The sequence below is a fragment of the Notolabrus celidotus genome, chromosome 1 (assembly GCF_009762535.1).
Source record: "Notolabrus celidotus isolate fNotCel1 chromosome 1, fNotCel1.pri, whole genome shotgun sequence".
NCBI lineage: Eukaryota > Metazoa > Chordata > Actinopteri > Labriformes > Labridae > Notolabrus > Notolabrus celidotus.
The window spans coordinates 26,253,410-26,279,116 of NC_048272.1; the positions used below are offsets into that span (position 1 = coordinate 26,253,410).

Sequence of the window (25,707 nt, forward strand, 5' to 3'; positions counted from 1 at the left end):
ACTCTTTTTATAGCATAATGACAACAGAAACTACCCAAGAAATTATAAATTCTGCCAGGGTATGTAAATTTAACAGCACAACTGTATCTCATCTGAGTCTGGAGTCTGGAGACATGCATTTGGTTATCAGTCCCTTCAATCTGACTCAAAGATATGATGCTGTAACAGTGCATGCTGCGGTCACGCTATAGAAACATACACGTGTATGTACCGATGGCAGACAGCAGTATGATCTACAAGCTGAACAACATGCAGGGACAAAGCTCATATACTGATCATCCTGAAACTAGTCAAATCTGTTTAGGCAAACCCCCCCAAGCGACCAGAGTGACACGTGACCGCACGTCAAATAAAGAAGCAGGCAGAAACGTCTGTTCAAAAAGTTTGTAGAGAGAGAGGGAGAGCCTGCGAGTGCATTCAATGAAAGGTAAGGTCACTCAGACTTTTAGGAAAGCTTTAGAGTTTTCCTTGATTGATTTGATCGTTATAGGTTCATCCCGTAGACATCGAATATCAGTGATGTCGCGCGATGTCCACGTGGTGAGTATCCTCCCGGCACGAAGCTGTGTGGAGTAAAGTTACCAACGCGGTTCTGTCTCATTGAACTTTTGTTTACATTTGACGCTCTTTTTACAATCGATGGGTGTAGTTTGAGAGATTGTGAGGATCGCCTATATGGGAACAAATGACAACACAGTATGCTACCAGCCTGAGAACTTTGTGAATGAAACAAAGACTTTAGTTGTTACAGTAATACGAGACTACACTTTTCTCAGTGCTGTCGCCTCACTAAATATTCAATCACACTTCCGCGTGTTAACTTTGTTTTAAAAGAGTTAGTTGAGACTCAAGGTTAAAATTTCTAGTTTTCCAGTAAACCAGTTTATTCCATTTTACTTACCAGCTGTGCCAAAAAAGAACAAGTCAGCATTTTTTTCTCACCCACTGACATCCAGTGACAACCTTTTTATTTACAGTCTATGGTGTCAACCAATAGACTTAGTGTTGTGTTGTTGCTTACATAACTTGTGTAAACATTGTTTTAGTACCTGAAAATCAATGACACTATGATCTAGTTTCAATGAAGTACAAGTCCATGTATATTACACCGTCCAGGTAACATTGCTTTCTACATGTTCCTCATGTGTCCCTCACAACTGCCGGCCAGAGCCCTTCCTGTTTTTAAGAACCAAAACTGTGGAACTCGTTGCCTCTGGATATTAAATCTGTGAGCTTTCTGGGTGTTTTTAAAAGCAAACTAAATACTTATCTTTTTAATCTGGCTTTTAACTTGAAGTAATTTCCTTACTAGCCCTGGACTGCATTATTACCATTATGACCATTGTTTTAGCATAATTTTGAATGATTGTGTTTTTATTCTATCTCATTCTATCATCTTCTTTTTTATTATTTTATTTTATTTATCTGGTATTTATTTAATTTAATTTAATTGATTTTATTTGTATTTTAAAGTATTTCATATCACACCTCTATTTTGTTTTAGTCTTGTATCATTTTTTTGTTTTGCTGTTTTCTGTCTCTGTTCTTTTGTGAAGCACTTTGGGCTGCATGCTTGAATGTATAAAAGGTGTCTATAAATAAACAGTTGAGTTCAGTTAATGTAAGAGCCAAATATGCAGTATTTTATTTTGCACTGTCTATTCCTTTGCACACCAGTGATAAAGTTTGAAGTTTAACTATCAACTCTGCATTCAGCTATGTCTGACTATGGCAAAACTTAAACAGTGGTTTTGTTTGGTAGCTTATCTTTGTCTTCAAGTAACAATTTCTGTTTAGTTAACACAATGTCATGTATGTTTCCACTCTTCAAACAGGAAAATGTCTCCTGCTCCAGCAGAGCCGTTAGAGTACAAACCCCTGGATGGCGGTTGGGGCTGGATGGTGGTGATTGGTGCCCACATTTCCATTGGCTTTGCCTACGCTACACCCAAAGTCCTCTCCATATTCTTCAAGGCGATCCAAGAAGACTTGGGAGCGAGTTTCAGTGAGATAGCATTGATTTCATCCATCATGCTAGCTGCCATGTATGCAGGCGGTAAGTTGATTCAATTTTAGTACTTGTAGCATTGCTCTGCCCATGTGGAAAAAAAACAAACAGTTTATTAGTATAAGTGGCATCCATCGTTGCAATCAGATTCACATTCATAGATTAGAAGCTTAACACTACAGGAAAAAGACTAAAAGTATCTTCTGATTGGTAATTTGTCTCAGATTTGCTCCTTTCAATACCCTTGTAGTTAAAGCAGAAGTTGAAAGTGATTGGTTCCTGTCCACTCCAGTTGAAATGTTACTTTGGGTGTAGGAAGAGTAGGTTTCCTTAACTTTTCCAATGTAGCTTGGGAAAATCTCCTCACAGGCCTTATTTTCCATGTTTATGATGATGTTGACATTGGGTTTCAACTGCAGTATTAACTGTAAACTAAAAATCTTAATTGTAAGCAACTGTATATACTGAGTCTCAATTTACCACAAAACTCTTAAACTGATACTCTCTGTATTAACATACAGATCAATGCATTTTTGTGTCTGGATATATGCAAATAGATTGAAGATGAAGATGCATTACAAAATGTCCCCATTTACCCATTCACACTTCGCACTAATGATAATACCACGCAAGCCTTATCATCATGTGAAACTTTCACATGTGATTTGGGGTTTAGTGTAAGTAGAAAGTATGGATCCAACAGCCAGTGTCCTGATAAGTGGACAATCAGAGAAAACTGTGACCAACATTTGCTCTTTGCAATATTTGTCACAGTGGAAAACTATTGTCCTTTGTGGACTTGCCATGTAAATGTTCCCCTGGTGGTTTTACATAAGCATGCAGAACAAAACCCCACATAAACACATTTACTTTAAAACCAGAAGTGTAGTTTTTCAAGCCAAGTTCTGGAGTCAGCGCCTTTAAATCAGTACTCATTACTTGACTAGAGAACAAATTTATATTGGCTCACATGTAATAGCCTCCAGGTTAACCAGACTGAGCTTCTTCTTTCTTTTTGTCTTTTTGTATTGTGTTTTATTCCCTCAGGGCAATAAGTAACACTGATAATGGTCTGCTGATCAAACGATCTTTAAATTGCCTCCCATTTTCTGTTAAAAATTTCTCTTGAATACATCACAAAGCTTAAAGCTAGACCAGTTTTCTGCAGACGCATTCATTTTTGTGAGAGTGAATAAGTAGTTGGTGATGTTTTTTACTCATCCATTCACATTAGAGCCAAAGTAAATTCTTCTTTTAAGGTTTGCTGTTGCACAAAGAAAGCATGAGCTGTACTGTGTACCCAACTGACCCAGATAGATAATTGTTAAATTGAATTCACATGAGGTACCACACTCACCGAAATAGCATTCTTAATAGGAAGAACGTCGCTAACATGTATAACTCACATGACATAAATTTGACTGCCCACAGAGATGGTCTTTACTCTGAGTCATTTCCTCTTAAGGTTGACCAGGTGACAAAAACTTACCATTGAAAAAGAAAAGCACATTTATTATTTTCTTTTCTTTTTGCGTACAGACCAAACATAGCATGCACTTTGACTTGTTGCAAAATTGCATCCAGAAGTTTTAATAGCCTCATATTGCTCTGTCTGTTCTGTTCTCTCACTGTTTATTGAAAATGAATCAAACCAAAATTAGTTTATTTGGGTTGAAACTGCTGTTGTAAGCCAGGCTGGTTTTTAGTCATTATTGGAAAGTCAAATAACTGCATGTCATGTTCAATTTATAAGTCCCCTATTAAGGAAACACAATCTGACATGTTGTCAAAAGACCAAAGTCGAGAGTTTGGAAAGGACCCACGGGAAACGAACCTAACTTTGGGTAGTGTGTAGGTTCAGATTTTCATGATTTCCTTTTCTCTTAATAATCCTGTGACCAGATAAACCTTGTGACCAAACAAGGTTGTAAACATTATGCAACACTTGTCAATATAAGATTGAACTGTTTGGCATCCACAGTCAAGTACCTGTGACTTCCAGTTTTTCAGGTTTTGTGTATAACTAGCTTCCATGCATTATATGTCTCCCTGAATTGTCTCTGTTTGTTTGTGCATGAGAGTCCACGCATGGAGGTGATGAAACTCCTCCCTGCTAGTAATACAATCACTGCGCAGTAAAGTTAGGGGAATCTGACAATACCGGTGTCATGGCTTTAACATGATGAGCGGTGAGGTGAGGCAGCAATATTATGAAGCACCTGGTACTTTGAAATCTGTAGTGTGGCAAACAGTAAACAAAATTAAAGCCGCAAGCGGCGATGAATTGCCCCTTGCACACCTGCAGCCAACGCCTATGTGAGCCACCGCCACATGTAAACCACCGCCTGATATAAGCCATGCAACATCTGAGAGTATGTACTGCTTGTGTCCCTTAGGTGCTGCTTATGTTACAGGTTTTTGCCAGATTGCCAAGAAAACCTCCAAACTTGACAGTCTGCCACGCCCACAATTTTAGTCTGAAAGGAATGCCTTTAATAATTTTGGATCGTCAATGTGTCTGCTATAGAATGTGCTTTGTTGGGACTGAAATAGAGAAAAACCCAAGGAGGAGTTCTCAAAAGTATGCACCCTTATTGCGTGGCAGTGCTCGGGCCCTAATAATGACTGTCTGCAAACATTGTTGAACATGTGTCACCTACTCAAATGAAAACACTTCCAACATGACTGCACATATGCAGCGTCATCACCCATAAATATCACTGCCTGGATAGTAGAGCAGGTAAAAACGTCATCCAAGAAGCAACAGCCCCTTGCTGAGGCCTTCCATCAAACATGCCTCACTAGTTCAGAGAGACACAAAAACATAACAAGGGCAGCGGGGTGTTCATTGCCAAGGGTCTGCAGCTGCTTTCAGTGTTTAGAGATGTGGGCTTTCGTCACCTTTATGAAAATGCTTGATCAGCGCTACAAAGTAGACTCTTGCACATTTTTCTGCACAGAGGTAATTCCCGACCTCCTGTGAAACAACACGCAAAGGTATTGAAAACAAGTAAACGGAAGCACAGAGCCTTGCTCTTACTACAGATAGTTGGACCTTGCAGGCAACAGAGAATTCCTGAAGGTTCACCGTTTGTTGGATTGGAAAATGAAGAGTGCAGCACTCCCTGTATGAAAGTCACTCAGTTGGCAGAGGAGTTGACAAATGCAGTGAATACCTGGGAGTAGGAGAGGCCAAATGTTACTCCCAGTAACCACAAATACTAATAATACATGTTTTTTTTATTTAATTGTTATCAATCAATACACCAGGAATGTGTATAATTTGTTTATCTTAAAGTAAAATAGAGAAATAATTTGGAAAAAAAAGAATTGACCATCCCTCAACAGCAGGTCATCATACATTTGAGCAGGAAACCTCTGTCAAGGTGCCAACAGAAAGAGCTCTATCAAAAAATGACACAGTGAGATAGCACCACACAGAAAATGTGCCTGGTTTAACTTTTTCTAGAGGTCAGGGCATTATGAACTGGGAGGGTAATAGACAAGCACTCTAATTTGTGAGTGCACATTTGCGGTAGATTAACACTGTAGACATGATGGCACATTTCTTTGAGTTAGCACTTACATTGGTTGCAGCATCGGGTCCTGTCGGTGCCTTAACTAGTTCTGTGTCCAGCTTACAGTTGCTGGATCTATGATGTCTGATTGACAGATAAGACCTTGGAAAAAGGTTTGAAGCTCTATGCTAATGGGTCCACTTCACACATTGCACATTATTGGTCTGCTAGTAACCATTGTTTTCATTTCAGCAACAAATAAGCATTTGTAGATAATACAGTTTTTATTCAAAAAAAAGAGTGGGGGAGAACGGGGTTGGTTGTCACACGGGTTGGTTGGCCCATTATTTATATCTCGCCACCAGAGGGCACTGTCTCTCAAATTGGGGTATGGACATTTCCAGAATTAGGATCAAAGCTCACCTACATAGTCTGTTTCCGAAACCGCCTACTATACTAGCAGTACGTACTGATTTGGCCAAAATTCAGTATGCAGTAAGTAGTATGTGAACAAGAGCAAAATCTTCAGTAATCCAAACTCCCCGGATGTCTAGTGATTTGGGGAAATTTCACAGTATGCATCGGACCAGTCTAGCTTGCGTACTGTTTCCCATAATGCACAGTGCTTGTTCCGCTTTTTCTTTTTCCTTCTTTTTTGAGGGGAGGAAATCCATTTTTAGGTGCTGTGAAGGTTATTGAATTACATATAAACCACTTCCTAACTTAAATGAAATCATAAATGGATGCTAAAGAAGCAGTTTCTCTATCGGCTTCGCCGTTGTCTACTTCTGCTTTCTGAAACCGGAAATCTAGTGACGTCTGGCCCAGCATACTACAACACAGATCCAACAGAACAGTCATACTACATACTAGATTCAAAAGCAGTATGTAGTAGGCAACACCTACTGCCTACTACATTAGTAAGTAGTATGTAGCAGGCGGTTTCGGAAACAGTCTTCTCTGGATTAAGACAGCTGAACTTGAGGTGAGAGGACTTTTTGTATTTTTCATGTCAAATTGTAAATATTCAGCTCCTCAGTATTTTTCTTCTAGGCTTTTAAATGGTGGGTTTATAACAAAACAAGTTTTACCCTTACTAAGTGTGAGGGGAAAGCTATGGTTTAGATTTGTATTAGCTAGCTAAGTAGTTGTTAGATGGTTGTTAGCCTTGATGCTAGCAAAACAATCCAGTTGGGGTTGGTCGTCACATTCTCTTTGGGGTTGGTTGTCACATATAACAACCAACCCCTATGTTGGCAAAATCATGCATGGTGAAATAAGTTGGAGTGCACAGACCCTATATTTGCCATCACTGTAACTCAGACAGTGACTGCATGTAGCCTAGTTGAGTAGGTCATTATTGTTTGGCCTATTTGTTTTGTTCTTTATGTTGTTATATAGGCTGGACTATAGATGTGTTTCCTGTTCATGTTCCTTGCTCATTTTATGTTAAAATGCATTAAGTTATGTAGGCCTAGCACTAGTCAGTGCAATTAAATGTTCAAATTTAGTTCTGCCTTCTTGCCTTTTTTAAAATATTTTTCCTATTGAAATACCATTGTGACAACCAACCCATAGCGTGTGACAACCATCCCCGTGATGGGGTTGGTTGTCACAATGTGTCAGAGTGTCTTTGATAGTTAATTGCCTCTTTGTTACAATGAGTTGGAAAATAAGAGAGATTCACATTTCAAGCCAACACCTTAAGCTTCAATTTAATGTAGGAATGACTATTGAAAGATGTTTTGATGATGAGCAATCATCAAAACAGTAAAAAGTGTGACAACCAACCCTGTTCTCCCCTACACATGCTACACTAAGACACCTGAAAAACAATCCAGAAAAGTATGTTGGTCTCATTCCACACTCAGTATTGGGACTAATTAAGGCAACTCATTAATGACAATAAAAATATCAAGAAAAAAAATCCTGGAGACACTTAACATGAGTTTTTGAGTGTATGTTTTCAAGGTTATGGGACAACAGGGTGTGTGACTCACCTGCACTCAACTCAGAGAGGCCTAACTGGTGAAATATTCCCCTCTACTGTGGCTCAGGCACAAGACTTCATCATATTGTCCTTGGCAAGGCTTCAGCAATGTCACCCAGTGGAGGAGAGAGATGGGGAATATATCAGAGTAGGGTTCAGCTCACAAGGGTCTGACACCTGGTCCCCATGGGAGAGACGCGACAGCCTTTCTAGAGAACCTCTGACTCAAGAAGTCTAAATGATAGAGTTATAATGGAAGTAGAAATGTGGGTAGTCCAGGGGATGCCCTCTTGTGACACAGCTACAGTGAGAAAGATGATCTATGTTTGACCTACGCAGGCATCTGGTTAACTTTATAAACTGGGGGAGGGATATTTTTATTACATGTAGTGTACAGCAGGTGCAGTGTTTGAGGACAATTCTTTTAGAGCTCACTGTGAAGCAAGACAGAAGAAAAGAGGTTTTGCTTCATTCTTTGCTTAAATTTCTCTTCACTGTAAACTGGAGTTTTAACTAGATTTATTAAAAGTTGATTATAAATATAGAATTTAGCAGTGTATATCCAATCTTTTTTTTTTTTTGTCAAGGTCTTTTTATTGGTTTTTCGACCGTTATACACAAACGAATGTATACAACAATGATGTTTCATTTTTTGAACAGTGAAACACCCTCCACCCCTAAAGCTCCAACAGAGCCCCTTTCCCAATGTACCTTACTTAGTAAAGAAAAAGAAAAGAAATTGTGAGAAGACAAAATTAAATAAATATAGGAATAAATAAATGAAATTAACAAGATACATGTATGCATAAATACACACACACACACACACACACACACACACACACACACACACACACACACACACATTTTTTCCTATATAAGTTAAAAAAGGTTGCCAGATGTCATACAACTTCCTGTCTCTTGTGGTGTGACGTATTTTCTCAAATGTCAAATGATGAATAACATTATTTATCCATGATTTGAAAGTTGGAAGATATTTTTCTTTCCATTAAAACAGTATCTGCCGACGTGCCAGGAGAGACCCAAACGCTATCATAATCTTTGCCTGACAGCTGAGATGTAGATCAGGTGGTGCAACTCCAAAAATTGCAGTTATAGGAGAAGGTTTTAATGATATCTTCAAGACGTCTGTAAAAGTTGTAAATATGAATTTCCAAAACTTGTCTAGTTTTGGGCAGGACCAAAACATGTGAGAGGGTGCCTGGTGTTTGTCTGCATAGGTCACATGTGGGATCAAAGGCAGGAAACGTTTTACATAACCTGACTTTGGACCAGTATATCCAATCATTTTAAGGTTCTTTCCTCAGTATTTATTACTTTTCTTTATATTAGGTCATTAAACTCACTACATTTTGGTTAGGTTTTGGACACACACACCAGACAAAATCTTCTGATGGTGTCACGTCAGCTTTAAGGATATCAAACTCAGTTTAAAAGATCAAATAATTGATTTAAAAAACACATGGGTGGAAAAGGTAACAACAAAAAATATTTGTACACAGCCCACGGCATATTCATTTTTAAAACGTATTATTTTTGTAGAACAAAACAAATAATGTCAGATCAGCATATAACTGAATAAATACACGTTTTGCTTACACTGCTGTCCCAGCATGAATACAGAGATCTGTCTCCAACTGCTGCATCAAATAGTTTTGCACAAGAAAACAGGTTTTTTAGAAAAACATTGGATTCTCTAATAATGAATTATAAAAGAAAATGAAAAAAAGTTGAACATCAATGCAATACATCCCACACATGGAGGTGGTATAAACATTTAATTAAGAGAACTGTATCTATAAGGTTACATGAAGAGTTTTGTCTACAAATCCATCCTGAGTCATAACATAGGTTGTACACACAACATGCTTTCCCTCTTCATATTACATTTTGTCCTGATGTAGTGAGAAATCAATCATCAGCTCTGGTAAACATGCTATTGAAGACAGTAGGTGTTCGCCAACATGTAATCCTCTTCTGCTCACAGGGCTGTTTTCAGTAATCACCACCCACAAGAGACCCGTCCCTCCACTTCCTGAAAGAGCTGCAGAATGTTTCAATACAACATGTTTCAGAACAACATGGCAGCTCCTATATTAGTTTGATTGATGCTTTCCCCAGTTTTCTATATGATTCAAACAAAATTAATATATATTCAAATGATTGATCTAATAGCAAGGAAAATAAAGTGGTTTTTCATCATGGCATGCCATGTAAAGACTGTTGGTGCAATGTCAGTCTTTCAGGCAAGGTTATGAACGAGTGGAAGAGTGACAGCATATAAAAAGCTGTTTAATTGCTGATTGATCACTGAGTGTAGTATTTGACATTAACAGGGGAGAGCATAATGAGTCACAAAGTTGCATCGCAGTGGACGCAAAGAGGGGAGGTTTTTCATTACCTGCTCTTTTTGCCCTTGGTTTAGACCTACGGTGAGAACAAGAGTTGAATGAATCCTTAATCGCTAACGTGCAGCAGGTTGCTAAAAAAGAATACATGTTGATGTTACCGTGTAAGAATGCCAATTCAGAACTCTGTTTGTCCTCCCCCTCTTTGTTTCTGCAGGACCAGTGAGCAGTGCTTTGGTCAATCGCTTTGGAAGCCGGCCAGTAGTCATAGTGGGTGGACTGCTGTGTGGGGTCTCTATGATAACTGCATCTTTTGGGACCTCCATCATTTACCTCTACTTTTGCATTGGTGTCATTGGAGGTACAGTATACATTGATCATTTTTCAACCAAATCCTTTTTTTACTCATTTGAAGTAAAAGTGTAAGCCAGGTTAATTGACTATGTTGTGTGCATACTGACCTTTGTAGTCCATTGATATTTAGGCCTGTTGATCACAGTCTAAAACTAAGACATGACATGTTAACACTTTAGCACAGAAGCAACAGATCTCATGACATGGATCTCAGACATTTCCATCTTATCACTTATCACCCCCATCCCCCCCAGTTGAGTCCCAGTTTGGGCATTTTGTCTTGGCCCTGGGTGTCCGGCTCCAAGGGGACCAGCACCAGGACAGTAATTAACACAGAGCCATCCCTGATCCCAAAGAGCATGGTCTTTGGTGGCCCTCTGTACTCTCCCGTAGGCTCCCATCATGGTTGTCACATGGGGGGCTGCCTGCCATCCTGCGAGGCTCATTACCCTGCCAAGGACTGCTGTGAAGGATTAATAGGCCCAGCAAGTCACAGGGCCATGTGTGGGGCCCAGGGGCATGTGTGTGCCTTGCTCTGCTCCCCTGTGCCCTGGCACACTGACACATAGGCATCAGGCAGTTTCACCAGGCAGATATCTAGACATATGCTTACACACATGCATACACTAATACACACACCTAGGCTACAAGGTAAGTGTTTATTTTAAAGCTTTCAAGATTCATTTTTGTGGCTTTTATTGAGCATTTATCCTTGGCCCAGATTTCAAAATGAAGTTTGATTTTCTTTTGTGTGTGTGTGGTGTACTGTTTTAGAAGGGGCAGTATTTTTTTTATTGTGCAGGAAAAATCCAGATCAGTTTTATTGTTATTATAAAACTTTACTTTGTGGTTGATATAATGCCCAGCGGTCCCTCAAGGAATTTGAGACATACTGGTAAGGGATGAAAGTGCTACAAAATTCATTATTTAGGCTGTTAAAAGCAAATAAGTTGAGAAAGTGTGTAGTGAAAGGGGCTGCCTTTTGAGTCAAGTAATTATAAATTATCCATTCACTCTTAAAAAAACATGAAAATAGTCTCAGTGATGTAACCCATTGGTTGCTGGCAATTTTGTCATATCAGGAAATGCTGATTCAACCCACTTTTGGCTGATCTAGAAACAGCAGAGAGGTGAAGTTGAGGCCATAGCCACCTGTCAATTAGCCACACCCCTAATTATACCTGATAATGCATACTCTTAATAAAAATGAAACAAATTAGCAATACAATGATTAAACCTGACATCCAATACCAATAAAAACAAATGTAAAAACAAAAAACTGCTGTTTTTTGTACCAGACTGTGATGGGTTGGCTTTTGGAGCCAGCCTCAAGTGGTAACTTTGGGAACTACAATCTTTTTCTCTTCTTCATTGGCTTAATTTTTAAATTTGCTGCTTGAAAGCCTAGATGGGTTACATGGGTTACAGCATTAGGTGTCTTCATAGTTATTTGTTAGCAGAGAAACCTGTGGTCCACATCCAATGATGGGAAGCTGGCACGTCTTTCAACTGTGTCCTGTTGAATAGAAAGATTAAATGGAGTCAATGTTACATCTGTACAGTGTCGTTGTGCATAAGTTATTTAAAGAGTTACGGTGTTGGTGCAGATGTCAGTCTGATGGACAATTTAAATGCAGTGATATTGGGTTGGGTGACTTCGTAATATAGAGGTTTTTAATTGATTAATAGTGTCCTTACCATTAGACCGATACATAAAGCTGAAAAGCAACAACATCTAACAAAAGCAAATATTTGGTTTGTTATTGTTAGATGGAATCTAGTAATGCAAAACACATTTCTGTATGTCAAAGGATAATACAAAATAAAGATTTCCATTCCCTGTTTTATTTAAGAAAATAATTACAGAGATCAACTTTACTCTGTATACCTTCCTATGGTTATTCTGAGTCAGTCCACTTTGATATACACAAACAGCCTTTCCCTTGAGTTCTATTGTTGAACCAGAGAATAAAATTAAATTGACATTGAAAAGGCAGAATACAGCACCCTTACCAATCTACCTGTAGTGCTTGAATTTGATAGAAAATGAGGTGCTATTAAATTGGAATTTTTTGGTTAAAAAGGCAAGCAAGTGCATGTATTACCCAGGCTCTCTAATTTATTTCTCCTTAAATGGAGAAATTATTTCTGAAATAATTCCAGCATTCAGTAATGAGATTTTAGCAAGCAAAAGTGAAATGAAATGGAACCTTAATGAGCACCAGGCTGAGTAAGTCCTGATTTAATTTAGCAGGCACATGCTGGAGTTTAGGGTAAGGAAACTGATTTTTAAATCTGACTTTTTTCTTGTATCTTTCTACACACAGGCTGTGGGCTTTCTTTAAACCTGAATGCATCTCTCATCATCATCAGCAAGTATTTCCTAACTAGACGTCCTCTAGCCAATGGACTCGCAATGGCCGGGAGTCCAGTGTTTCTCTGTGTCCTGGCCCCCTTCAACCAATACTTACTGGTCCATTTTGGCTGGAGGGGAAGTCTCCTCATCCTCGGGGGTCTGATGCTCCATTGTTGTGTTGCTGGGGCTCTCATGAGGCCTGTTCCTCTGCCTTGTAAACCATGTTCATATGCCCTGGAGAAGACCGTAGAGGAACAGCCATATAACAGAAACACCAGACTAAGGAGAGGCTTTGTGAAGAACGCTAAGAAGTTCTTGGATTTGTCTCTCTTCAAGGATAGAGGCTTTGTTATTTACCTCATTGGGAGCATCATGTTTATCTTTGGTGCTTATGCTCCAATTGTATTCCTGTCAGCCTATGCTATTAGTCAGGGTGTGGAAGAGTACTCTGCAGCTTATCTGCTCTCTATAATGGGCTTTGTGGACATGTTTGTTCGGCCTGGCACAGGCCTGATCGCCAACAGCAAGTGGATCAGGCCCAGAATCCAGTACTTGTTTGGTTTTGCCATGGTTGTAAACGGCACATGCCACTTACTGTGCCCACTGATCCAGAGTTACACCTTCCTGGTGGTCTATGCTGTCTTTTTTGGCGTTGGCTTTGGAATGGTTTTTGCCCTGATATTTGAATGCCTGATGGATCTGATGGGCAGTCAACGTTTCCCCCGAGCTGTTGGACTGGTCACCATCATCGAGTGCTTCCCCATGCTGCTAGGACCACCTGCTGCAGGTAACTATGCACACTCACCATGTTCTCTACATTTACAGTTATGACAGATCAATCAGAATCAGCAAAACACTTCTCTATGTGTATTTGTAATGTTGAATCTCAGAGGACAGGCACAGAAATCTGCATTTGCTTTAAGTTCACTTTGATTACCTTAATGCTCCTGCCTGCAACTGAAGAGATGAAAGGAGATCAATATCAGAAAGGTCTACTAACAGGCACTTAGAAAACTACATTGTTTTGAAACTAAATAGTCAGTTTGGAGCAAGCTCTATTGCAAATAATTCAGCAAACTAAATTTAAGCAAAATAAATACTTTCTCTCTCTCATACTGATTGTTTATTGCTGTTGTACTCTTGTGCTGTGTATTATTTTGAAGCAGAGCTCAGTTGCCTGTTAGTATATCATTACTGTATGACAGAGCTGGATCATCACTGATGAAAAGATTTTTTTTTTTTTTTGGAGTGTGCGTGAATGGTCCACAAAAAAACAAATAATTGGTCACAGGTGTTTACTACTGAAAAGAAAAGACCTTCTCATTGTGAAAACTTGCACAGCATGTTTACTCTAGTATTGGGCATCAATACAAAACGATGAACACTTGAGACATAAAGCTTTGAAGCCAGATTGTGTACACTTATTACATAAGTTCAATACCAAAAGTGCAGAACCCTGTTTTCTTCAAATGCTTAACTTGCGCACACACAGACCTGCAGGGTCGAGGAGCAGCTGAAGAGATGTTCTTTCTCTGACACTAAATGATAAATGGTATTAGGCAGAGAACTGTGAACACGATGAACACATAGATATGAGGTAAACTCACTAACATCTCTTGGTGCTCTTGAACCACAGGAGCACATCTAATATTTTACCAAGAAACCTCTTTTTAAAATTAAAGCTCCTTTGAGGATTTCTAGCTGAAACAGACTGAAATTAGTATTGATGCCTCTTTCTGTCCTACAAAGGCAAATGAGACCATGAGAACAGAGATTGACGTTTTCTATGCAGTTACCTTTAATGCCTGAAACCTTTTTCATGGGGTTGTTGTTGGATGAAGTTAATTTAAGCACCAAATAAAAAAGAAACTCTGGTTACACTTTCCCCAGTATGTGCATGATATATTTGATTGTTAAAAGAGTAGGATGAAAGTCCTGATCTAAAAGCACTACTTACACATGTAAAGACCCAAATAAGCAACAAGATAAGACTTTTCCCACTGTGTTCGCCAAATCCAACACAAACCAAAAGTACCTCCTGGCAGCTTAAGGTAAATATTGTCTGAGGGAAAACAGACACAATTCTTTACTCCGGCAAGTAATTCTTAAAAGTATTTTTTCTCAGAGATGGTCTGTAATTGTAGTTCTACCTTTCTTCCCCTTTAATTTCTTAGCAAATGATAGATATTCCATTAAGAATGGTTTCTTTGAAAGGTGCAATGTGCTGTGACGCAGCAGCTTTGTCTTCTGTTGTAAATTATAGCACACATGTAGAACAGAGTAGCAACTTAATTGTATATAACAGGGAAAAACCTGTTCCATGCCCCCTGCAAATTGCAGTACCCAATGGTGTGACATCACTATGGATATGTAGACAGTTGTCACTATCTCAGATTCATCAGTACATCTAAAAATCTAAGCTTCCTCAGCCTCGTTGTCTTCCAACTTTGCTGATAGTTGGAATGCTAGCAGTGAATTTCTCATTTAGATGTTTAGATTGCTCTAATTGCTCCCCAACTCCATGTTTATATGTTAATTCAAAAAAGCATTGCAAAGTAAGAGCTCACCTTCGCCCATGTGCATGATGTGCTGTCTCCTCCTATGAACACACCTTTAGTAACCCTTCTTGAATTGAACCTGTTTGTGTCAAGACTGATAAAGTCTGTTGGCTGTTTCTTTCATTCAGTTTTTTCCTGACACAATCCTGGGTGATATGTCTACAGAAAAGTCCAAAACTGTTTAAATGGTTGAATAAGCTTTGTGTATGGCAACATCAACATTTCTAGACAAGTCTTAGAAAAGTCAGCCTTATAATCCAATTTCTAGTGATAAGGTTTGGATTTATGCTATGAATGTTATATTAATGAATGACTTTTGAATGACTTATTATTACAGATGTCAACGTATAAGATGTATCAATAGAAAGTGTAGTGTCCTACATACTTTTTGAGGATGTGGAGTATTTTAATTGCACATGACATTTTGCTATCAGCCCGCTGACAAACTTTTCCTGTGCCTCCGACCTGAGTTTTAATGAGGCGAAAATTTATTGGCCCTCAGTTTGGCTGGTGTGACCCTGTTCTGAGGCGCTCATTTAATGGGGTAAATAAGTGCCTCCCTGCACGTCTAACATTCTCCTCCAGAGGGCACAATCGTTATGTCTCCCCCCCAACTAGTCTGCTTGTTACTGCTCCCCCAAACCTCCGGGTCAATCCAATTAGGAGGAAGTGAGGTAAGTGGGTGTAATTAGCCTTTTGCTTTGGGTGTTTAATGACGCTCAGTGCAAATTCCCGCCATTGAAGTCCTGTACCTGGGCCATAATTAAGCTGTGAATACATAAAAAAAAGAGGTGACCATGCCAGATGGACCTAATTAGCACCCAGCCAATCAAGGAGCGTCTTAATGAGGGTGATGGTCATTGGTGTACACACACGAGATGAGTGCCATCAATCAGATGTTACAGCCTGCATTCAGATGTCTGAAACTGATTGAAACACAAAGCAATCCACGTCATTGTGTAGCACAGAACAGCACATGTGCAAACGCAAACCTCGTTATTACCATTTTTTGTTGTAAAATGGTGATTAGTTTACAAATTAAGCTTTCCCTAAATTAAACAGCTTTTTTCTAAGATAGTGTTACATGCCAGGCAATGGAGCCCACAAGTAATAGAGGAAGACTAAAGAATGTAGGGAAAAAACACGTTTGTAAAACACTATTTTAGAATTTTTTGCCAATTTAAGTGTAATTAATTGGGACCACAAAGTACATTTTCAGTCTGAAAATAATTCAAATATTGGATCAATGATCAATCAATCAAGCTCTAAACTAATATAAAGAGGGTATTGTAACACATTGAGCTGGACTGCCTGACCGTCATCCATGCAGAGAGTGAGAGAGACAGCAACGCCTGCGTACTATTCCGTGTCTGGAGGCAGGGGGAAGTTTGAAGTGTGGTAAAGGCTCTGAAAAAACCTGGAGGCTCAAATCTGATCTAAACTACATTTGTCACTTTTTCTGCAGCATTGGGCTCGGTATTTATGGCTCTGAGAATGAGCCTCTCTTTGGATTCGTTTTGGTAGCAGCCGTCCAAATTGCTCTCCCCAAGATCTTTGGAGAGCCAGGATGGGCGAAATAGCCTTCTGTCATTTCTGACATGACTCTTTTCAGATTGGCCTTTCACTCTTTTGTACACACACACAAGCCGAGCGGTTGTTTGGTCTTGCTCTTCAACGTCAAACTTGATTAGTGGTGAAATGGAGATCCTATTCAGTGACATACTGACACATTTCCAAGTGTTGTTTTGTTCCTACAGACAGGGAAGCATGAAACGGGTATAACTGGTGCACATTCAAAATATATTTCCTTTTCTTCCTTTCTGTTCACAGGGTTACTGGTGGACATCTATGGAGACTACAAGTACCTTTTCCTCATGTGTGGGTCAGTGATCTTAACTGGTGGGCTGTTCCTCTTTGTCATGAACATCTACAACTACCACATGCTGGAAAAAGAGAAGCAGAACCAGGTGAGAGCCTCAGAGGTGGAGATGAATCAGAACCCCGAGGCAGGGATGGGACAAACTGAGCCCGAGGCTAAAGAGGAGAATGGAGCCCTCAGAGATCCCGAGAACACAGAAATTCCAAGTTGATGTGAATTTGTTTCATTAGCACTTTGAATAATTACTGACAAGGAAACTTGATGTAAATAAGGCAAAAAATGGTGCCATTCAAGCCTCAAACAGGATATAGAGAAAATGTCAGGGAATCATGGCAATGTTTCTGTCTTTCTCTGAGTTGTTTTCATCAGCCACTATTTTGTCTTTTTATTTGTAGCTTTAAGTCACAAACACTGTGATTGATGCACCAATACACATTATTTTGTCTTGTTGCTCTTTGCGAAAAATCAACCATACGACCAGACATAAAAACCTTTTTATAGTTTTTAGTGTGTTTTTATACATTTATGGAGTCCGCAGACATTGATTCCTTGGTATCAGCATGTTGGCAATCTTGTTAGTGTTGCAAGTGTTTAAATTTTGATCTGAATATGATGCTTGATAACAAGTCAGGGACTCACCAAAGTCATTCTGTGGGAAACACAGAATGACACTTAATCCAATCCTTTATTCTTGTGTTTCTACTTCAATAAGCTGGAGCAATCGTAGCTCTTCTAAACACTGTTTTATGGGACCTTTATGCTTCTTATGTAAAAGTAGGTACAGCACAATAGGAACCTTGAGTTATGTAACATACAGTGATTTGTCCAGGCATGAATGTAAGTTGTTTGATCCTATATTTAATTCAATGAAGCACCAAACGGCATCTTAAAAAGCCCCAATCAAACATGAAGTATTGACATAAAACATCTTGGAGGTTCTGCTTTCATTTCCTTGAAATTGTACCAATAGTTGGGATGTTCTCCTTAAAGCCCCTAATGACAACAGCGTGTTGGTCTGAGGGTCAACCATTTCATCGTTCACTCAGCGCTGTGTCTGTCAAATTCTGAGGCACTCAATGTGGGTTTCAAATTCCACAGATCTTGAATGTTTTTTCTCATAAGTTACAAGTCATAGAGGATGTGGAGCAAGTTGAACATAGCTAAGAGTGAATAGTATTTCCTAACAAAGATGCTGCATGATTTTTTCTGTTTTCTGTTCATCTCACTGTCACTTAACTTCAAAGTATGACTTGTTAATGTTCTGTTAAGAATAACTGCACTGTCTGCATTCTAGTTGTGACATTATAGATATAAGGAGATAGAGATATTAGTGAAAAAAGAAAAGGCTCTACATGTCTCTCTTTGTTTTATGATTCCTATTCGTTCATTTCAGTTACCTTTTTACAAACATGATACATGTTCTTGTGCCACTGTACTTAAAGTTTTGACATTATGAAAGTGAAATAAGGTTTTGCATACACAATACTGTACAGCCACTTGCAAAAACAACTTGTAAGTATCACATGTTTTAGACTGTTAAAAGTAGACACTGTACCTCCTCTTGAGTGAAAGTGGCTGGTAGTCATTTACATCTAATACTGTTGTTTTCAAAGTTTTTTAGTCTATTTATTTTGTGATTTAAAGGTACAGTGTATAGAAATGGGGATATTCATTGATATTTAGCTGTCAAATTCTAGATAAAAATGCTCACTTGCTCACCCCTTCCAAGCAATGGTGGCCTTTGAGGACAAAAAGCTGCTGTCATGCATTTTAGGTATGATCCTCCATTTGTCAAGTTTCACTATCAAAGACATCTGTCAATACAAATTATTTTGCACATCGCTCTCTTCTTCATTTTACAACTATTGCATTCCACCAGCAGCCATTAACTAAATACAAACCCATATATGTTATGAGTTTGTCCATTCTGTGCTACTGTAGAAACATGGCAGTGCCATATTGAGGCATCTGTGGAAGGGGATTCTTATGTGCTTCCTATGTGGATAATAAAAGGCTCATTCTAATTTAACAACGACAAGAATGTTTTTATATTCAGTTGATTATAAACTATTGTAAACATACTGAGGAATATCACATTCCATTATGACCAAGCCTGTTCTGCTGAATAATGTAAATACCTCACACTGTACCTTTTTTTTAAATAAGTTCTGCTGTAATTTAATAACTTTATGTTAACATTGACATTTGCTGTTTGAGAGAGGATGAATTTTTATGGACTAAACTAATTTGATGCTGTGTGTTTGTGCCTGTGTGTGATGTGTGTTTGAGTGTCTCAAAAAAAATGTTTTACCAATGGTTCCAAAAGTAGCTATCAAAACTTTGAATTGAAAGAGGATGGCAGCTTTCTGAGGTTCAGATTTTAGAATTTTTATCAAAGCTTTTATCTGTTGATTGTTACAGATTATTTCAATTTCTCATGTCTTCTGGATATGTTGAGTATAATTTGCTGATACTGTTGTTAACTTTTAATAAAACTCCAATGTAGTTTCTTTTTTCTTTGGTGTGTGCATTTGAATAGATGTTATTGGCATATTCCTGAATGTATTTTGGAAGATCTTTTAGTTGTTGATGTTTTCGAACTGTAAAAATGACAACTAGCAATTGTTGAGCAAACAAACGTCTTCTGATAAATCAGACTCAAAATTATAGCTTACACATATGTAACTAATAAAATTGCATTTTCCCAGCAAACTTCTCCCTGTCGTTGACTTAAAGGCACTATGAGGAGTTTTTAACTGCCTAGGAAACAGACTGAAACTGATACTGATACCTCTTTATGACCCTCAAAGCAAACAAGACCATCCACAACAACACTGCTACTTTCTCTGTTGTCATTTTTAATGCCTGAAACCGCTCTGAGGGGGTAGGTGTCAGAACTGATGATTGACATCTTGCTTTAGAAACACGCTTTTTTGGCTGTTTTCATGGCAAATAATCACACTGTGTGATAAATCTAAATGTTAAACGCCAACAGAATGAGGTTATTATCTGTTGACACTAATTTTGCATGTACAGGACAAGAGATAAGAGGTATCACTTTGTCCACAAGGGGACGTTAGAATCAATACAAACCAAAAGTTCCTCACAGCAGCTTTAATAAGGATTTCCATGTCAGTGTAACAAGGGTATGTGAGTTGCAATCTTGGCGCTCTTGTCTCGTTAGTCTATTTACATCTGCGCATGTCCAGTAAACTCCTCCGGGGTTTCCCAGTGGCCAGCGCAGAGTGGACTGCACTGAACGAGACTTTCTTGGTGGATGAAGTTTTATGGAAGCAGCAGAGACAGTCTCCCTCAGCTGGTATGTAATATGTTTTTAAATAAATGTAAATAGAAGTGTATTATTTTAACCTAAATTGGATTTTATTTGTATTCAATCTCTGAGTTAGCTTTGTTCGTTGAGGGTGGGAGAGGGTCAGTTTGTGGGGTTCGTTGGCGGGCATGATTAACATCAGAACAAGATTAGCTAGCTGTCGAATACTTCCTTGACTCTCTCTCACACACACACACACCGCCACACATCGCACACATCGCACACAGACGCACGGTGTGCAGACACTCAAATCGCTAAATAAACGGTGTGTATGTGTTTGTGTTCGGTCCAAAACGGGATAGTTTCTTGACTCTCTCTCTCTCTTCTCTCTCTCTCTCTCTCTCTCTCTCACTCACACGCACACACACGCACACGCACGCACGCACACACACACACACACACACACAACATCACCACACACACACACACACACACACCTCCCGCCTCTATGCTCACTCACCCAATCACAAGCATGCTACCCCGTACAGATCACTGTCATAGGTATCAGCAATGATTGACAGGCTTACCGCCTCTAACATAACACTGGTCTGCCTCTGTCACATTCACTGACATTAGGGAAAACTCCGTAGCCGCTATAACATTAGTCTTCATTTGGACATTCAGTATCTAAACACCATGGTGGCAAACACCATTAAACCAATCCTCTACAATAGATAATATATTCACACCACAGGGCGCACAGAACCCCGGCGCACACACACTTGTATCCGCTAAATGAATGGTGTGTGTTTGTGTTTGGTCCAAAACGGGAGATAGTTTATATAATCACACACACACCGCCACACAGCGCGGGCCACAGCGCGCACAGAACCCCGGTGCGCACACGCACACACACACACACACAAGTCCGCTAAATGAACGGTGTGAGTGTGTGTGTGTCTGGGTTCGGTCCAAAAACCGAAAGATAGTTTATAGAGTCACACACAGCGCCACTCGGCGCGTGCCAGAGCGAGCGAGCGCGCGTGTATAAGTTTATACTAGACAAAAGTATTTCATAAAAGATGAAAAAGAAGACTTGTGTAGATACAGTGAAGTGTTTGTAAACTTGAAGTCACTAAGGGGATCATAAATACTGTTTTTAAACATGCGCGTGTGCGTGTTTGGCTCAAGGAGTATGAGAGTTGAATAAAATAGTCAATTTCAGTATATTCGAAGAAATATTTTACGTGGTATAATTGCTTTGTTAAAATGTATAAGGGTGAACAATGTAATCAGATTTACAGTTTGTCATTTTTCAATGTTAATGAAGTGTTTTATGAGGAAAGTTACTTAAATACAGCATTTAGTATTGGTTGGATATCTGTAAGTAGTAGATAGTAAAATGTAATTATTTGAGCAGTGGTAAACCAAATGTCTGAAATAAATGTAATTAACATATTGCTTTTCATGTCATGATGATGATTACAAGAATACTGTTTAGAAGTTCAATGGTACTTGACTATGTTGTGTATAACCTGAGGTTGAAATGCACATTTTCATTGATCTATCTTTAAACCTAAATGCGTTGTACTTTTATTTTAAAGATTCATTATTTTGAACAGAGTAGGCTACTTAAAGAACAGGTTTATTATTGTTACTCACAGTCATCAATGCACTTTACCTTGTGTAAATAAAGCACATTTTATAATAGGATTGTTGAAATCTTTAGCCTTTTTTTGGCATGGCTAGTTAAAGGATTAGAAACATTATTGTCATTGTATGCAATACAAATACATTTTGTTGGGGACAATCTTTAAAAATTAAAAAATACAAACAGCAGATTAAAGAAAAGAGTAAACAATGCATAGTATATAAAGAAGACACATAAATGATTGTAGTGCACAGAGTGACTGTATTGCAGTAAGCTTCAAAGGGCAGTAGTGATACACTCTAACTTAGAACACTAAAAATATTTTTAACATTTTTACTAAATTCACTTGTTTCTGTGATATCATCAAAAAAATAAAGCATTTAAATAAATTATCACAATTTTTAGGGGAAACTTTCTGGTTAATCAGACATTTAGGCCACATCAAATAGCCTGTGGAAATATTGTTGGAATTTTTAATTGAAATCAGGGCTGTAATGTTTATAGTTATTTGCAAATGATGATGTCTGGAAAAGAAACTGAATATGTCCTGTATTTGTCTCTCATTTCAGGGTTGGATGCATGCAGTGCAAATTTTGCAAATTCACAAGTTCCAGTCAAGAGACCCTTCTAAAACACTGTCGTCTTCGGTCATGGAAATGGTGCACACTGGCCTTGTATTCATACAGACTGTGTATGTGTGTTCAAAACACTGGTGCATTAAGATCACACCTCTCAAGGTCACACACATCTGTGAAAACCAGGAAAATTCAACATTTCAATGTGATTGTGTGATTTCAGAGAGATTTGCAGTGGACAGAGCGTTTTTGAACCACCTTGGCCATCATTTAAAGAATCGTGAAACTGTGGCATAGCTCTTTATCAATCAATCAATCAAGCTTTATTTATATAGCACCTTTCATACAAATAAAATGCAACCCGAAGTGCTCTTACAGCGATTGAAAACAAGAAAGAAGCAGAAATGAAACAATGGCAAGACATATTAGGGGAAGATAATAATAATGATAATAATAAAACTAATAAGAAACAAATTAAAATAAGAACAACATAAAATAAAATAAATAAAATGGAGACTAATGCACACCAAAATAACTTATGTGTAATTAAAATAAGTTAAAGCATCAAAATTAAGAATAAAAATAGTTAAATAAATAGATTTAAAAGGTAAGGATAAGAGTTGAAAAATAAAACTAAGGCTAAAAATATCAATAAACTGAGTAGATAAATAAATTAAACTAAATCAATGAATAAATACATAAAAATAGAATAAGATAACAGTTTAAATTACTAAAATAATAAAGCAACATTTAAATCAATATTACAGTAAAAGGTAGGTAATAAAATTGTTAAACCCTACATAAAAGCCAGACTGAATAAATACGTTTTTAGTTTACGTTTTAAAAGTCTCAATATCTCTATCAACGCCTCTCAGATCTCCAGCAGGCTGTTCCATAGTTTGGGAGCGTAGTGGCTGAAAGCAGTGTCACCAAATGTTTTAGTTCTGCTCTTAGGAACAGCTAAAAGAGAGGAGCCGGAGGATCTGAGAGACCTTCCTGGTTTATCTACTAAAAGCATCTCTGAGATGTAGTGGTGCAAGGCATGCAGCGCCTTAAAACTAGTAAAACTAATTTTTAAATCCATACGGAAAAGCAACAGGCAGCCAATGTAAAGATTTTAAAATAGGCGTATGTGTGCTCTCCTTCTGGTCCTCGTTAAAATTCAACACAGATTTTTCTGTTTTCCCGTTTTGTTTATTCTGTTCTCAATGATGGGCAGACAGACATAAAGAGGGAGAGAGTTATAGAAAGGGGGAAGAGATGGACAGAGAGGCAGATATAAACCTAGAGGCAAAGCTACTGTAATGATGGAAGTTGTAGGTCAAATCAGAAAGGGAACCTGTGAGATCAGAAAGCATATTGACTCTTGTGACTGACTTTGAACAAAACTTTCATTTTTTTTGTTCAGATTTCTCAGGAATTTCATCGGATCACCAGCAAAGATCTCTTGGAGACCTTCAGAGCATCCCTGACATGTATGTGCCGTGCCTACTGAGACTGTACCAGGCTAAGAGGGAAGCTTGTGGTCGGAAAATGGAAGACCTCCTTGATACACTTGATGAACAGGTGAGGAACATGTCCCATATATAGCACAAAATTGACCAATTGCAAGGAAAACAATGTATTTGCATGTTATCCCGTCAAACCTTTACGATCAGTGCTTTATCCTTATCAATACTTTCAATGACTTTGTAGAACTACAGTATGGCACTATACTAATTAGTCTTGGGTTTTTTTTCCCTCGATCCTCTTAAGACATCGGACATTCTGTCTCATCGAAAGACAGCAGCAATGAAAGGTCTCCCCATCTTTGTCCGGGATGATGCCACAACATTTTTCCTCCAATGTTCAGTAAGTATCGGCACATGTTGTTTCTGCTGTAACATATGACTCACAATTTACCTTAAGTTTTTAAATTTTGTTTTTGTTTTTGATTGAATCACCTACAACTGAAGACAAGCATGTTACTAAAGTTAGTTTAAATCAGAAAAGTTTTGTCTTTTTTCTTCCATAACCCATCAGTAAGGCATGTGCTTTGTTTCCACAGGCCACTGAACCTGAAGACAGGGCTCTCAGCGGAGTGTCTGTTGCCATCCTCACCACCATTGAAGATGATGATGCGCCGAATGTATTGGATGTAGCTGTTGTGTTGGAAGGAGCCATTGTGCTGCATGACATGCCAGACCTCTGCACAGCCTTTGCATATCTCTTTGGCCTTTTGTATGCCATGAACATTGACTATCCGAAGCAGATGGCCTACACCTTTGAAGCAATTCAGACCATCTTCTTCGAGCTTGGATCTGTTCACTCCCAGCGCACACGGTCTCTGAAAACAAAGCTATCACTGTAAACGTTCATCAAGATGCCTCCAGTGAGAAGGAGAACTTAATTCATGTCTGCGAGTTAATTAATGTTTCAAGTTCATTGTCAGTGCTTGTGTAAAATGTTAAGTAAATGCTTGCACATTGTCATTTTACTAAAAATGTTAAGTAAATGCTTGCACATTGTTATTTTAAGCACATCAGCCAGTTTTGACTGTGGAGGTTGTGTGGTTTAGGCCAAACCAGGATCATTGTTCAGTTAAAACTTCAGTATATGAACATGCAGTCATTTCAAGCATTTAAGTCCCTTTTGTGAAATCCTGTAAACATTTGTGGATAGGTGAGATGCTAGTTGAATAGGCTTTTGTCTTTAATTTTGTTTTATCATTTAATGTTCTGAAGTGTTTGAGGCCCAGCAGGTCTTTCACAGATCACAAAAATGTCTGATCACAAAGGCAGTTAGGATCATTTTTTTCACTGTCAAGAGTTTTATAATATGACGGCACGTTTGATTCTACTTGAGGCCAGACCTCAGTGTTTATATTGACATTTGAATGTCACGTGGAATAAAAGTTGTTCTGCTTAATTTCAGATGTGCTATTTGGATTTATTTATAGAAAGCATTGCTTAAATCGCATACTTCATTTAAGTCAAAATTTTGTCTGACATGATTAAGAACTTTTAAATTTATTGAACAAGAATATCCATTTTTGTTGAAGATGGAAATTCATGGCAATGAAGCTAGCTTTTATTGTTGGGCTCACAAAAATATTGAGTAGTACCAATACAAAGTTTTATCCCACTGAATGAGGAATTGTAGGTTTATTCAATTAGAATATCTGCATCGATTGAACAGA

General features: G+C 38.4%; 2 protein-coding genes across 2 annotated transcripts; both read left to right on the forward strand.

The window, feature by feature from the left end:
• Positions 1-298: 298 nt before the first annotated feature.
• Positions 299-19,744, forward strand: LOC117827720 (monocarboxylate transporter 2-like). The gene is made up of 5 exons (XM_034704464.1): positions 299-427; positions 1,836-2,056; positions 10,103-10,246; positions 12,567-13,382; positions 16,984-19,744. Exons 2-5 carry the CDS (start codon positions 1,840-1,842, stop codon positions 17,241-17,243), a joined length of 1,437 nt encoding a protein of 478 aa, XP_034560355.1. The 5' UTR covers positions 299-427; positions 1,836-1,839; the 3' UTR covers positions 17,244-19,744.
• Positions 19,745-20,274: 530 nt separating this feature from the next.
• On the forward strand, positions 20,275-25,441 carry LOC117818761. Its single transcript, XM_034691812.1, has 5 exons — positions 20,275-20,351; positions 22,524-22,645; positions 23,938-24,095; positions 24,285-24,380; positions 24,577-25,441. Exons 1-5 carry the CDS (start codon positions 20,320-20,322, stop codon positions 24,877-24,879), a joined length of 711 nt encoding a protein of 236 aa, XP_034547703.1. The 5' UTR covers positions 20,275-20,319; the 3' UTR covers positions 24,880-25,441.
• Positions 25,442-25,707: the final 266 nt, after the last annotated feature.